This window comes from Plutella xylostella, chromosome 31, assembly GCF_932276165.1.
Source record: "Plutella xylostella chromosome 31, ilPluXylo3.1, whole genome shotgun sequence".
Classification (NCBI taxonomy): Eukaryota; Metazoa; Arthropoda; class Insecta; order Lepidoptera; family Plutellidae; genus Plutella; species Plutella xylostella.
The window spans coordinates 1562643-1578481 of NC_064011.1; the positions used below are offsets into that span (position 1 = coordinate 1562643).

At 39.2% G+C, this 15839-nt stretch overlaps 1 protein-coding gene across 4 annotated transcripts; it reads right to left on the minus strand.

Annotated features, from left to right (window-relative positions):
- Positions 1-235: 235 nt before the first annotated feature.
- On the minus strand, positions 236-13049 carry LOC105385071. Of its 4 annotated transcripts, none has more exons than XM_048632242.1 (9): positions 12724-13049; positions 8749-8858; positions 5452-5583; positions 4756-4872; positions 3885-3972; positions 3635-3746; positions 3104-3223; positions 2087-2206; positions 236-1069 (listed from the first exon to the last, which is right to left on the minus strand). In XM_048632242.1, exons 1-9 carry the CDS (start codon positions 12803-12805, stop codon positions 1048-1050), a joined length of 903 nt encoding a protein of 300 aa, XP_048488199.1. In that variant the 5' UTR covers positions 12806-13049; the 3' UTR covers positions 236-1047. The 4 variants fall into 4 exon arrangements, with proteins under 4 accessions (XP_048488199.1, XP_037970477.1, XP_048488200.1 ...); XM_038114549.2 differs by having other exon boundaries at positions 5452-5586; positions 12724-13045; XM_048632243.1 differs by having other exon boundaries at positions 2079-2206; positions 12724-13044.
- Positions 13050-15839: the final 2790 nt, after the last annotated feature.

The window sequence follows — 15839 nt, forward strand, 5'->3', positions numbered from 1 at the left end:
AATAACCTAAAATGAACTTCTATAATCTAACCTATCGCATATTTGGGGGCTATATGGGATTAAATATATAATTTATATTTTAAAGTAAGTAAGACCTTATATTACTTCTAGAACTTTATCACCATCAACAACATTAATAATGTATTTGAATCTTGAAATAATCTTTAATTCATTAATCGGTTTTCTACATACATATTTCTTCAAAAGCGCTATGTCCGGGCTGCACGGAATGTCACTATATCCAGATTTGCGTTAAACACGACAGTGTGATTTGGGGTCGTTTAATACAGAAACAAATGCTATGCAACCCGTTATACCTAAAACTAGGCACAATTTATTTTATGTATGATTCAATTTTTCTTTATTTTGAAAATATACTTAAAATCTGAAATATTACATTTGAATTATACTTATCAAAGTAGCTATTTATTTCAGTATGTGTTTTTGTTGGTTGACAGAATATCTTTTTCGTTTATGTAAAGTAAGTAGTTAAGTACTTCCTCAGCAAATACCTATAATATGTTAGATCGTATAACGTACACTGCAGACATGATAACATAGGTAATAGTTTTTATAAAATTACGCATTCGGAAAACATCATAACCATTATAAAACCATAAATACAAAATATAAAGCTGAATCAAAATAATAAGAATAATAGGTGATACAGTTAGCTGCTTAAGTAGCTGTACACATTTGTACCTTGTCAAACTCACAGACTGCCTATTCAAACATTGACAGTTGGTTATGTAGTTTGACAAGGTACACAAGTGTATATCTACTTATGCAGCTGACCGTACGTTCGACCACAGGTTACACGAAAGCTACATTACATGCAACTTTTAATACCTACCTACATTTTACACTTTGTCTGTAACATATTTATTTTACTGAAAGTAACATAAATTACATGTTGTAACAGCTACTACACTATATTTTTTAACAAATTCTTCCTGGTGTTCCATTTAATTTTATTTTAAAAGCGTCTTTTTTAATTCACTCCTTCATTTATTTAGTTGTACACGTTATTTTGCTTGTGTTATGATGTTACTGTCCCCTCACTGTGGGTCTGAAAGTAAATATTTTTATTTATATTTAAATTACATATTATGTTTAATATTTTTAATTATATTTATATAGAAATGTAGTACATCACTAGTATTATCTGTATGAATATCGCTACTGCACGCTAGATGGCGTGACTTTGGGGTCGAAGGGTCACCTCATCTCTTGTAGTATAACTGGTTTGATACCTATTAATTAATTATATTACTTACTTTGAAAATACCTGTACCTGCTCTCGAGTCATATTTCATAATATGTAAGTAGGTATCTCCTAAATTACAAGGTCTAAAATGCCTTCTTTTTTAATCGACCTTCGACGGCCGAATGGCGTAGTGGTTAGTGACCCTGACTACTGAGCCGAAGGTCCCGGGTTCGATTCCCGGCTGGGGCAGATATTTGTTTAAACACAGATATTTGTTCTCGGGTCTTGGGTGTTGATATTTATATTTAGTATATATCTATCTATGTATTTGTGTAGATATATCAGCTGCCCGACACCCATAACACAGGTTCTGCCTAGCTTGGGGTCGGATGGCCATGTGTGAGATGTCCCCACATATTATATTATTATATTATATTATATAATCTTGGGCAGTTTCCCCCCACGCTGATCCCCTGCGGGTTTTTGAGTTCTCACATCTAACTGCCAGTTTCTATAACTCTGTCTATCTATAACTGGTAGTTACTTTCATACGATTTTGACAGATTGTTACTTTTGATTATGTCAAAATCGTATGAAAGTAACTACCAGTTATAGATAGATAGAGTTATAGAAACTGGCAGTAAATTGGTGTTAAAAGATGTGCAGGTGCTAAATCTAAGTACACGCGCAGGTTTCATCACGATATTTTCCTTCCCTGTGTGCCATAGACTTATCTACCTTGTCTATGACCGTGCGAACACGTGGCATAATTCATCAATCTAGCTATGCTCGTTTCCTCACGATATTTTCCTTCACTGTACCACAGACTTTTCTACCTAGTCTATTCACTATTACCTATTACAAGACAAACCTGCTCACTCCATAGTGTCGTATTGCACCTTCTTGACCTTCACGTATCTCCAGACGGCGTACCCAAGCAGCGTGCCGGCGGTCGCCAGCGCCAGCGCCGCGCCCACCGCCACCGGGGCTGTTTCAGATCTGTGGACAGAGAAAAGGCACAGTCAGCAAAACAGATAGTGTATAGTTAGAGCCCAAGTCACTTTTCTCTTCATTTAGTTGGCGCGATATGATGCCGCATTCACAATATTTCATATAGGTATAACGCGAAGTTTAGCAAAGTTAAGTGTGTCATGAATGGCTATGATACCTTGGTATGGTTTGAGGCTATGGAAATTGTGTTTAAATTTAAAGTTAAGTCAAAAGGCATAGATATGGCAAATTTTCTATGCGGTGTAAATGATTTTCCGCTAGATTCGTACTCTCTCGTTTGTTCGGCTAACGCGGGTTGCAGCGCAGTCGTATAGCATTTGAACAGCGTCGTGAGAGAAGTAAGCATTCTCAGTAACATGAAACACTTACTGGCCCGCTGGACACCTACCAGACCTCTGGACGAGTAACGCCTGGGTCATGTGTCATGCTAGGTTTTCCCTCTCAGTACCTAGTCTACATAGAGGTAGTTAGTATTACCTGGCTCTAGCGGAGTCGGACCAGTGCCAGGGCGGTCCGAACTCGCCGTCGCGCTTGAACATGAAAGCCTGCAGCCGCATCTGCCTCAAGTATAGCTACGTGCCCCTATAAGCAAATCTAGAGGGATCTAGAGGGCTTTTGCCCGTTCTCCCAAGCTACCTACTTGTGCTTCTGTTGCGAGTCGCTTGGGATAAGTTGCCATATATAGGTACATATATTCGGCTGGATACGCACACAATGTGTAAACTTCGCGATTGATAGGCGACTATGAGTTGCATCGCAGTATTCTCAGTAGCGCGAGACACCCACCAGTTTGCTGGACGAGTAGTGCCTGGGTTATCCTGGGTTATGCTTATAAAGGGTCTCTCAGTACCCTACTCTACATAGAGGTAGTATAGTTAGTATTACCTGGCTCTAGCGGAGTCGGAGCAGTGCCAGGGCGGTCCGAACTCGCCGTCGCGCTTGAACATGAACGCCTGCAGCCGCATCTGCCGCAGGTACAGCTTGGCGCGGTGGCCCGCCGTGTTACTGGAATATTGGAAACATATCACAAATTAGAGCCGTGGTTGAGTAAAGCCTCGATGACACGGTAAGGCGATAAGAGATTTTAAATCGGATATTTATGTAGAAGCATCCGTAGTCGACTACGACTACGAAGCGTACGTAGCTGGCTTCAGTGATCGTAATTGTCCACCAACGCGCACTTGGCCAGCGTGGTGGACTAGGCCTAAAACCCTTCCTTCATTGGAAGGAGACCCGTGCCCCAGCAGTAAGGGCGTGATGGGTCGTGATGATGTAGTAAACCACCGCCTTACATTATTATTTAGCATGTAAATACTTAATGTAAGTATGTTTGTAAAACTTTGTTTTATAATTAGTCTATTTATGTACAGGTCCCACCGGAATACGAATAAAAAAATAGGTATAAACTTTACTTACGTAGCATCTCCTTCTATTAGGTCGATGACGGTTTCCTCGGGACAGAAGAAGGACTTCCCGACGGGTGTGGGGAATAGCAGTGTGGACTGCGCTGCTAACGTCACTCTGCGACCTGGAAAATAATGTTTGTGTTGACTTACTCTATTATAAGAATTTTAATTACTGAAGCAAGCATTTTAACTTTTTGATCATAATGAAAAAATTAGTATCCCAGTAAATTATATAAATAATACAATTCTAACTATCTCACCTTGTTTAGCGGCGTGTTCTAGAATTCTGGCGCTGGAGTTATACGTAAGCCTCAGATTGTCACAATACCAACGCTCTCCACCAGGTGTCTGAAATATTTTTTAAATTAATTTAAAAAAATGGCATAAGGTAAGTTGGTACATGTTCTGCATTATTTATTGTGCATAGACTTGTTGACCCTTTGGCGCCCAATCAGGGTACGTTTTGGCGCCCATCGAGGGACTGCTTTGGCATCCAACATTTATAAATATGGGGGAATACAATAAATTTGTGTGCATTTCAATCAATTACTGTCAATAGTTAAATATATACAAAGAAATACATAAGGTGATTAAGTTCAAAGACTGCGTAACAGGTATTGGCACCCAAACATGGGACAATATTGGCGCCCAAACATGGGATACTATTTATCGTTGGCGCCCAACCTGGGACCAATTACAGATTAACTTATTCGAACCGTAACTCATTACAACTACACCAAATGATTTTTATTAATAAACCTTTCACCAAACTATAGAAAGAGGCATCAAAAATTAAAGCCAAACTTAAGAAGCTGTCCCACATCGGGCGCAAAAGTCAAATAGTGTCCCATGTTTGGGTACCAATACCTGTTAGACAGTTTTGATTCAAAAATAACGAATTATTTGCATATATTTAACTATTGAAACTATTCACAACGCATACCTACTACTGTTTCGACAAAGTTTGGATTACAAAGCAGTAAACATTTCTCCACAGTCCACTCTCAATAATTAATTCCACTATTACCTTCTTACTGTTTAATATCTTGTAAACCTGTGTCTAATGGTGTCAATAATATATGATTTATTTTGTCCCACGTCGGGCGCCAAAGTCAAATTTCAAGAACGAACCTTCTCGAAGGTCCACTCAAGCGTGAACTCCTTGAAGCTGAGCGCGAAGGTCTCGGCGTCGCCGTCGCGGCACGTGCCGTCCACCTTAGCGCTGTTCGGCACGAATGTGTTCGCGTCCTGGAAGAAATGGTGGTTAGGTATTTTATTTTATATTTTTCCATGAATTCTATTAGTTACACAAATTCTAAATCAAGCTATTTACCTACTGTAACCTGTACATTTCCCGTGGTTAACGATCCTGCCACGCAAATATTTTGGTAGTAACTAAGTATCATCATGAAAATAACCTCCTAGAGTAGCTACTGCACCTTACTTCACACCACTGGCGTATCAGTGACTAATAATCAAACACCCCATTGAAGCCTCCAGAAAAATAAAAAAAAAAAACACACACACACACACAAGCCTCCAGTAATAGTTACACGCTAAAGTGGAATTCCGTGCTCCGTGGCTACATGTCGGTGCAATAGCGCCTCATGCTATAGCATCTCAAGAATTATATCGTAAAGGTATACAGAGTATTGCAAAAAAGCTATACTAATCCGAAAGGGGGTGACTCAGGGGGTCATTCCAAACAACTTTTGCAAATTCGCAAATTATTTCCATAGAAACTCTGTTGGTTATGTAACTTTTTACTATGGAGATCGATTTTATTTTTCGCGAATTTACAAAACGGTATAGGTAATATAAACTCACCGCCCGCTCATTAAGCTTGGTCACATAGGAGATGTCGATGAGCGCGTCCACCGTCAGCAGGATGCAAGTCTCTCCCCCTGGACCTTGGAGACGGTAGGTGGCCGTGGACAGCGCCCGCTCTGTGGCTGGCTCCTGCTGGAGAATGATAGAGGAGAGGTTTAGAAAATTGGACGTCGAATAAATAAATATGTGGGGACATCTTCATCTTACACACGGCCATCCGACCCCAAACTAGGCAGAACCTGTGATTTGGGTGTCGGACAGCTGATATATTATTATGTACACAAAGACATAGATAGATACATAGTAAATAGATAAAATACAACCAGACACAAGGCAAACAGAAATGCTCATCACACAGACGTTTCGGGATTCGAACCCGCGGCACCAAGCTTCAAAAGCAGCTTCACTACCGCCTTAGCTACGGTGCCGTCATCCAATAGAATCTATAACCCAATTCTCATCATCACTATCATCAGTCTATAGCTATCCACTGCTGGACGTAGGCCTCTCCCAAAGCACGCCACTGGATGCGATCTATAGCTTTCCGCATTCAAACATTACCAGCCTTTCGCAAGTCGTCAAGCCATCTAGCTGGAAGGCAAGGCAAGGCTGTAAGGCAGCTGCAAGCCCCCACTACGATTGCCTATAGTAGTGGTCTTTACTCCAGGACACGTTTACCCCATCGGTTATCGGTAAAGTAAAGTAAAGTAAAAATGTTTATTTCCTTTAAAAATATACAAGAGATGGTGAATTTACTGACCCCCACACTAGGCAATGCCTATCCCGTGGAGGATAGAGATAATAATTAACCCATTTAAATACGGCTTTACAAGAACATAAAACTTATACAGTGCAATCTTGGATAAATTTGATATATGTTAGAAAATAAAATAAAGGTTTTTCGACAGATGTGACCAGCCCACTTAAGTTTAACTACTAACTCGGTGAGCTATATCGGTGACTTTAGTTCTCTGTCGGATCACTTAATTGCGGATGCGATCTTTCAGAGAGACTGCAAGCAAAATATAAGCCGAGCACATTTCACCTGTATAAAGTTACCACCTTATGCGAATAACTTCGAGTCATGCGACTGAGAATTTGGCTTCCCGACGCGTAAAATGGCGTGTTAAACCAACTGTGACTAAAGTTTATGGCACACACGCCCTCGAGGCTGCAATTTGTGTGCGAGTGGCCAGGAAGGTTACTCTATACCGACGACACAAATGAACGTACGGGAGCTGTCGTGCAATTGGCACGTTTAATACGACGAGATAGAGTCGTGGCTTGCGCCTTGTGCAACAGCGCTTCGAAACTTCGTGTTTCGACATTATAGAGTGACCCCCTAGTATTTAAAAGGATATTTCAGAAAATAAGATCAACCATCTTAGTTGAGATGTTAAATTCTGCAAACTGAAGTGGCAGTTGCATAATCACATCTGCTGAAGAACTGATAGCCATTGGACTTAGGCTAGTTTTCAATAGTAGCCGTTATACCTAATTAAACTTATTATACCTAACCTAGCTTTATTGTTAAAGACGGTGGTACAATAGAAACCACAGAATTTGAATGATGATATTGCATATTCCTATTTAATACAAATAAGTACGTATACATATTCAACAAACTAACGACCAAAGTAATAACATCGCTAATATTATGTAACGATATACTGCGTATTCAGGGCAGAAACTGAATATATTTTAATATCTACGCCAAGTTTACAATGTTGCGGCGAAATCCTCGCCAAAGTCCTTGGCCTAAAACGCGAAAAGCTAGACTCAAGTTACCGACTCTCCCGGTTTAACATTCAACGAAAATGATCGTGAAAACACATTCAAATAAAATATAAAACTTATTAAGGTACGTAAGCTATCTCTTTGAGAAGCTTTGCAAGCTTTTTTGTGGGAATTCTGGGATAAAAATGACCTAAATATTATTATGTACTCTAAAAACATACCGAAGCTTCCGCCTACTCTAAAAACATAATTAAGCTTTCTTCGTATTCAAAAACACAATCGATTCAGTGCCTATATACTCTAAAATTGTCCTCTACAACCTAAGCAACAGGTAAAATATGATTGTCTTTATTAACTGGTAAGTACTTGTCCCTAAATCAATGAAGAAGAAAAAGTCATACCACATCAGTGCCACAAATTAGAAAGACAAAATTGTTGCCCTAATAAAGTTTTATACATACCTAATAAATGTTATTCTGTTGCATAAACTTTAAGACTGCCTCTGATTACAGTGCCTACAAATAATTATCACAGTCGTAGTTGGTCAGGGGCGAATCCTTCAAACCGCACTGATAGAAGCTATCCAAGGCGGGTCGTGTGGTCAAGGCCCCAAGCATCGGCCTCAGAATTTCTGATCGTGGTGAAATTACCACTTGGTACTTTCGAGCTGTGAGCCAGGCAATTTATATTGCATTTAGAAACGTGAAGGGCGAATTCAATGCAATAGGTGGTGGTTAGTTTGCGCCATTAAATGGAAATACACTAGGGCTTCGAATTAATACGATAGCTTCCAATGATAGGCTAACAACGGTTAGCATTGGCTATTTCTATCCATGCACCTACCTACATATTTCTATTTTCTTTAAAATTAGGTCTTTAAAAAATCTTGATGAGTGAAACATAGACCCTTGTGTTGTTATCCCTTAGGTACTTATATTTAATTTCGAATGTTTACCAAGCACAGACCCCAGAATTCTTACACGTGACATTACCACATTTGACGTATCGCCATAGGATTTTTTATAGCTGTTCTATGTAAGTCAATTGATGGCAGCCATAAGGATACCGTAGCCATATACCGATAGCCATAAAAGTAAGTAGCCTCCAGTTTCTATACAGAAGGCCCTCCGGCCAATCTAATTTCGTTTTACCAAACAATAGTGTGAAGCAGCGTTGCTGGCTTGTCAAATCTGACGTAACTTGTATGGATCGGACATATGTTTGACAGGCGGGGCGACGCTCGCTACTTAGAAAGAAAGAAAGAAAGAAAGATACATTTATTTGACACACTGGGACAAAATAATAAGACAGAAAAAGAAACAATAACAAAATAACGAGAATACTTAATACAGAACAAACAAAACAAACAAATAAAGGATGCTGTCCAGAGTGTCAAAACGGCACCAGCTCAGCATATGCTTTGGACAGTGAGGCCACAGCGCTGGTACTTATGGATTGATTATTGCTAATGTCCGTTGGTGGTACGGTAGCAGGTCCATATTATTAGCGAGGCTGTACACTGTACAGTGTAGATACTGGAGAATTGGAGATACTAACCGTAGGCCCGCCCGGCGCGACCGTCGTCTTGCTGTACTTGGTGACGCGGGGGCGCCGCGTGGACGCCTGGCTCTCCAGCTGCAGACCCTGGCTGATGCCCGCCAGCAGCACTGGAACAATCAGGCGGGATGAGGTTAACTGGTAGAGAATGTGTTGGCTAGAAACATTAATTGTCTATGGATCATCTATATAAATTATTTCATTGTCTATGTACAACTTCCTCTTCCGTTTCTCTCGCTCTCAACAAGAAAATACACGGATCAATCCACAATTCCCGTTTTAATTACTTCCTCGAGCTACAAGCAACCCCAGTGCCTACAAATCAACCACATACAGTCCGCTGCGCAACATAGTCCTTCGAGCAGGATATGAAACAGCGACCTATGGATATGCTCTTAGCATTAAGTCCACCTGATTGTACATGTACTTTAGTAAATTGTGCAATAAAAGTATTAATAAATAAATTAGAGGAACCGGCTCCTGAAGGGCTAGTACGGGGCGCTATACGACGTGACAAAAGTTTTGCATCGCGCACACTCAACGGCTCCTGGAAGAAGTGGTTCGGTCACCATAATGATATTCACAACGCAAGGGACCATAGTTGTGGGAAATGGTCAAAGCTTAGATGAGCGTTTGGACCGTGGGGATATTATTATACCTTATTTATTAGAGTCGACCAGAACCTATAATGAAATGGTGGTACGATTGGTGGGCCTTAGTAATTAAATAGGGGTACTATAGGTGTAAGTAGACTATTCAAATTATATCACACCTTCCTTATACCACATCAAATCAAGACCCTCTATTAAGGCCTTGATGGTTTGATAGCGTGCTTCCTACATGACAATATCATAACGTTATCGGAATCCATTACGGATTAAATTATATGTTGCATTAGAACTCTTTCCTGCTGCCCTTTTTAAATATAAAAGGTGGACTTTTATCAGTATAATAACTTTCCAAATGTAGTTTAAGCACCCGACATACTGTATTTAACTACTAAATTCCAATCAAAACTACCACCGTAGCTGTAGGGAGGTATTTAACAGCTATTCGTAGCTAATTTACAATTTAACCTCTACATTACTCATGCATAAGCATAATACAGACCATAGACTAAATTCCTTGCGTGGTTACCTCATGTACATTGTATACATAAGCATAATATAGACCATAGACTAAACTACTTCTGTTAAGGTATTCTAATTACCTACTTTCACAGCACAGCTAATGTTTAACTTGGAAACAGCTGTTATCATTAAAAGCACGAGAACTTCTAAAAGCTTTTCACAGGACAAGTTTGGACAGGTTGCGCTGTAAACTCAGAAACAGAACTACCGGTGTTTTCAACTGGGAAAACTTTGTATTGTAGTTGTGAGAGCCGTGGTGACGTAACGGATAAGATCTCTGCTCTTATTGGAGAGGTTTTGGATTCAAATCGTGGCATGTAACAATGTATTCTTCAGAAATAAAGCATTTAAGTAGCTGCAATTATTCCACGCGCTCTTACAGTGAAGGAAAACATCGTGAGGAAACCTGCACATCTAGATATTGTGTGAACGCACCAACCTGCAGTGGACCAGTGGTGGGAATAAATGAGCCAAGTTTTAAGGCATTTATCACTTAATGGGATATGCAGAAAGTTTGTTAATACCCTCGGAATAGGTAGATTTCCCACGGGAAGTCGAATTCAGTTACAAAAAATAAACGAATCCCGCAGTTTGTACCTAAGCGAATACTAAAGGTCAGAAGTAAGAATAAGTTGATAACCTTAATGGGTTACTTCTAATGCGATTAGGACATCCTTCCCTTTCCTATCTTTGAAGATAATCAGGTATAACAAATTAGACGTAGACCAGTATACTAAACCTAGTTAAGTTCTATTCTGAGAGAGCACCCCCTCTCAGAATAGAACTTAACTAGTCAAGTAACGTCGAACGTTACATTCAACGACTTGACGAGTTGTCCTTTAGCCATACAATAGAGTAGCGCCATCCAATGAACGCTCTAGTGACACACACACACACTCATGCCTTGTACTAATGTACTCCCTTGCGGGGTGGGCAGAGGTGCATTGCTGCACCCACTTTTCGCCAGAGTGTTCTGTTAGTCTCAATGTAATAGGGGGCGGGCCTATTGCCATTTTACGGGCACATCCAAGACCCGAGAACAAATATCTGTGTTTAAACAAATATCTGCCCCAGCCGGGAATCGAACCCGGGACCTTCATAAATACCCCCTAATTTCAGCTCAGCCAGTAAAACTACTAATCCCGTGTAAATTGGAGCAGCAAGCCTGAATATTGCAAAATCTCGGATAGGTAGGTATTCTTAAAGACATAAGAAAGCTCGTACGGCTTTTAGGTCATTGAGGGGCTAAATTGGTAGATTGCTATTTTGCTACCGGCGCCAGATCTAACTTCAACCTTCCCCGTACTAAGCAACTCCTTCCTACTAAGCTACTACGGGTCGTGATCTCATGAATGAATCAGCCGGCCGTGGGGCCGCCCACTCACGCCGTGGGCGGGCGGCTGACGTTCGAATGTGTTTCATCGGAATTGTGCAATAATTTAATACACTCACGAAAAGTTCCACTAACAAAATGCCAATTTTATGTCCTACATTTAATTTAGAATTTTATAAAAATATTTAGGTTTTTAGTTGGTAAGTAAGTACCTAATATTCTGATGCGCTGTCACCTGATCATTGTGGTATGGGGTTCAATATTGCAGGCGTCATGAAGTCATTAAAAGCCTTGCTTTTTCGTTTAGAAAGTAATGGTCACTGGAAATTTTTCATTGCTAGCGAGTGTATGTAGGTACTAAGAAATGACGTCCTTAGACGTAAATAGATAGCGATTGGATGAAGAAGGGTTGGGTGAAGAAGGTCGTTGTAGGCCCATGTATTGTGCAATATTCAATATTATTTGGCTATTTAGGGTAGATTTAAGGTAGTTTAGCGTCCACCTATCGGTATCGCATGTATCGCACTAGGATTACCCAATAGGATTTTCATAAATGTATGAAGAAACGGTGTCGGCAATGCCGATGAAGTGGATGCGCACTTGTTTGTGTGAATTTCTATACCAAACAAAGAATTCTGTATGCGATGCGTCCGTTGAGTACGATTCCAAAAGGTGGATGCTTAACTTTAGTCAGGAAAAGAAATTACAAGAAGATAGTAATTACATACCTACATAGTGCGAGATGAGCTAGGCTAGATGTAGGTAGGTACCTAGATTTCGTATGACTAGATACAACGACTCAACGAGGTAGGACAAATGCTTCACCATGTGATCAAAATGGGAAAATAGACTAAGTAGGTCTTCAAGGTACCGAATGCCTTCAAACGGCATTAGGCACACGTTTAAAGTTTATCACTGAGTTACATAAAGGAGCTTTAAGCTAAATAAATGTATTGCTGTCGTATTGTATGCTTTGACAGTTTATGGACAGTAAGATTAAATGCTGACATTAGCTTAAAGTTTTTGCAACTCGGCATATGAGTGATGAGAAATTATACAATATTCCACATAGGTACTTTCTATATTAGTTAGTTAAGTACCCATTAATAAGTCTAGACTAGTAAATGATGAGGCATGTGGCATGTACCATTTATGCATAATGCTATAAAAATAACGAATTCATTATTATTTTATAAGGATTCCTACAAATCATGAAAAAATACTGACAAGATTCTCACATGCGCTTTTTCATAACATTTTTGGAGATATTACTAATCTTTTTCAGTTTTTATATTTAAAAGCCTATTTTGACGACTACAGCATTTTACAAACCGCTCCACAAAATAGCAATTTTGCTACAAATATATATCTGAAACAATGGAATGGAAGCCATTTCTTTCCTTCCCTTTATGTTATGGCGTCTGTAGTAACGGAAATTCGTGTATTAAATTATTGAATATCGTGTTTAATACTAATTAATACTGTTAAGAAATAATTAAATTTCGTACTTACATATACAAAACAACTTCATAATCACAAGTGCAGCCCCGTCCATTGTCAGGAGTAATCCTTTTTTGCCAAATTTTGAAGCCATACCGATCGCGACTAAGATCTAACAATCCTTTCTTTCAACACTATTCAAAAACGCTATTCAAAATATAATATTTGTTACTATCACTGCAACTTTTGGCTTAAGGATTAGATCTACAGTTTTGTCGGTAAAACGAGGGGTTTAAGTTAAATTTCCGTTTTATACTGAGGCTGTGTGCGAGCGGACATCTTGGTTGACGTCAAAAAGCGGGAAAATCAATTGTTTCGCGCATGCGCACTGCCTCTCCTTGGCCTATTTCATACATCTGCGGCTGTCCTCAAATTAATTCACCTAAATGTGGAATAATAGAGTTGAATCGAAGGTATTTTTGTGAATGACCTAAGGTCGTTCATTCTAGACTTGGTTATTTTTGGGCGCATCGTTTTAGTGTCCAAATGCCAGGCTGTAGTTTAAAATTACTTATGTATGCAATCGATCTAGGTGCCCACGCCTTTTGGTGTGGTAGACAGATGTTAGTTGGGTATATTTTGGTAATCTTTTATTATTGGGGAGGCTGAAATTCCAACAGAGTTTCAAACTTCTCCCGAAGGAATTTTAACACGAACGTAGTGGAATCCTAACTAATATTATAAATGCGAAAGTAACTGTGTCTGTCTGTCTGTCTGTCTGTCTGTTACTCTTTCACGCCAAAACTACTGAACGGATTTCAATGAAATTTGGTATACATACGGTCTAGACCCTGGGAAAGAACATAGGCTACTTTTTATCCCGGAATTCCCACGGGAAAACTTTTTAAGGCGAAGCGAAGCGCGCGGGAACAGCTAGTTATAAATAAACGCATAAATATTATTTGTAGTTATATGCATGTTATTTGTCTACAATACTGTCTATATACAGAGTGTTGTTTCCCGAAAGGGAACTTAGTGGTTGTAGAACTAAAGTTGTTCAGAATGATCCTTAGGTAATTTCGGCCTACTATACCTACACTTAACACCCATATAATAATATTATTAAGTTCAGTCTAGATCCAGAATCTTATAATAATAATATGTGGGGACATCTCACACACGGCCATCCGACCCCAAGCTAGGCAGAACCTGTGTTATGGGTGTCGGACAGCTGATATATCTACACAAATACATAGATAGATAGATACTAAATATAAATATCTTACATAGGCCTAGGTACTCTTTTACGGGTCGCGAACCGTATCACCGTTTTTTAATTAGTACAGTGAAACTATAAAGTCCTGAAATTAATGTTTGAGGAACTAAAATTTTCAGGAGCCTGGCACCATTACAAAAGAAACATAAAAGTCATAACAATTGTTTATGTCAATAGGCGGTTGGCTGTTTTTTTGAATTTTCTTATTAATCATAAGGATAATCTAGATAAAAGCAACAATTTACGCTTGGTTGCAATTAGGAAGATGAAGAAAAATATTCGTAGTGAAGCTAGTGAAGTTATTTATCGAGTTTTAATGCAATGTTTAGCGGAACATCAAGCTGGACACATTTTGTCGAATTTGGAGGATGTTTACGCTCGTACAGCGTCTATGACGGGTATGTAGCATTGTACAAATTGTAATAACTCATTATTTATTAGTACCAACGCTTCATTTATCGATAAACCTAGGTTTAGAGCCCAAGTCGAACATTGTTTACATACCACCATTGACATATATATTACTAGCGTAAGGACAGGGCCTCCCACTCAAAAAAATGGCACCCGCGCGTTGGCCCTAAAACGGTAATTTTAGGGCCAACGCTCCTCAGTCGACAGTTGTCTGTGGCCGAGAGATGGTCTTGTGAATTTTGTTGACTATCCTCCGAGAACATTTTCTTGTTGCACACACTTACGTTTTGGAGCGTGATTTTTAGTCCATTTGTACGGGACGCTCTACAGGTCTACAGCCCATAACAGTTTTAATTTTAGTAGTTGGATTTGTCTTAAATTATTGATATGGCGCCTGCAAATAATAAAACAATGTCCGGGATGGTAAATTATTAACGCACGTACAAGGTTACGTCGTCAAGATAGTTGCTAGGCACTGACATAGTTTAAACAAATTATGACAGATAACAGTTATTTTGCTTGTATGAAGAAGGTTTGAGTAAAATGTTCTGAAGGGCCTATCCTTCCTTTTGAAATCATTGCATACCACTGATTGTAGGTTTCATCTGGTTTCAGTTGAGTCAAACCTTAACATTTTGATACTTGAAGATATATGTTTGTTTACTTACTAAATTCACATTGTGTGAATTTGGGGGGCATTGTGTAACTCAAAAATATTTTTTTATTTTATTTTATAGTTATATCGGACCAGCGTGCCAAAGAGGGCAAAATATGGAATATTTCTAACTCCTGGAAGAAACAAAACTGGCCGTCCAAAAGGAGAAATTGATGTCTTTACTATGTGTGCCCTTCGTCAACAGATTCAGTTTTTTTATACAGTTGTAATAACGTTATCTAAATAAATATTTATTGGTTTCACTATTAGCCTTCATATTAACACCTTCTAGCTTGTATAAGAGCTTTTTTGGGGATGGTAAGTTGTTTTTAAATACATAAATAGGTAGGAAGTTAACAGGCAAAATTTCAAGTATCAAAGTCAGTTATGATTCGCTATATAGGGTTGCTACATGAAGATAGCAGTGCCCTCATTTAATTTCAGGACTTTATAGTTTCACTGTAAGTACATTTCACGTAAGGTACAAATCTAGAATCTAGAACTTGTTGGGGTTTCCCTACGACGTTTTCCTTCACCGTAAGCGTAGGATGTGGTATACATCAGTGTTTTTCAACCTGTGGGTCGCGACCCCCTGGGGGGTCGCGAAGCTTCTGTAGGGGGGTCGCCAGAGGCCAAAAAAGCTGGGTATGTTGTGAATAAAAACCATATAGACAATAATTTAATCAATATTTCTTTATAAGATAGATCAGCGCTCATAAGCATTTTGCTCCATCCATGCGAGCATAGATTTTTATAGCAAACTACTAAATCTGGCCAAAATATGTAGTTTTCCCGAGAAATCTTTTGTTGATACCTACATACAGAAGATGAATACAATTAGCTCGA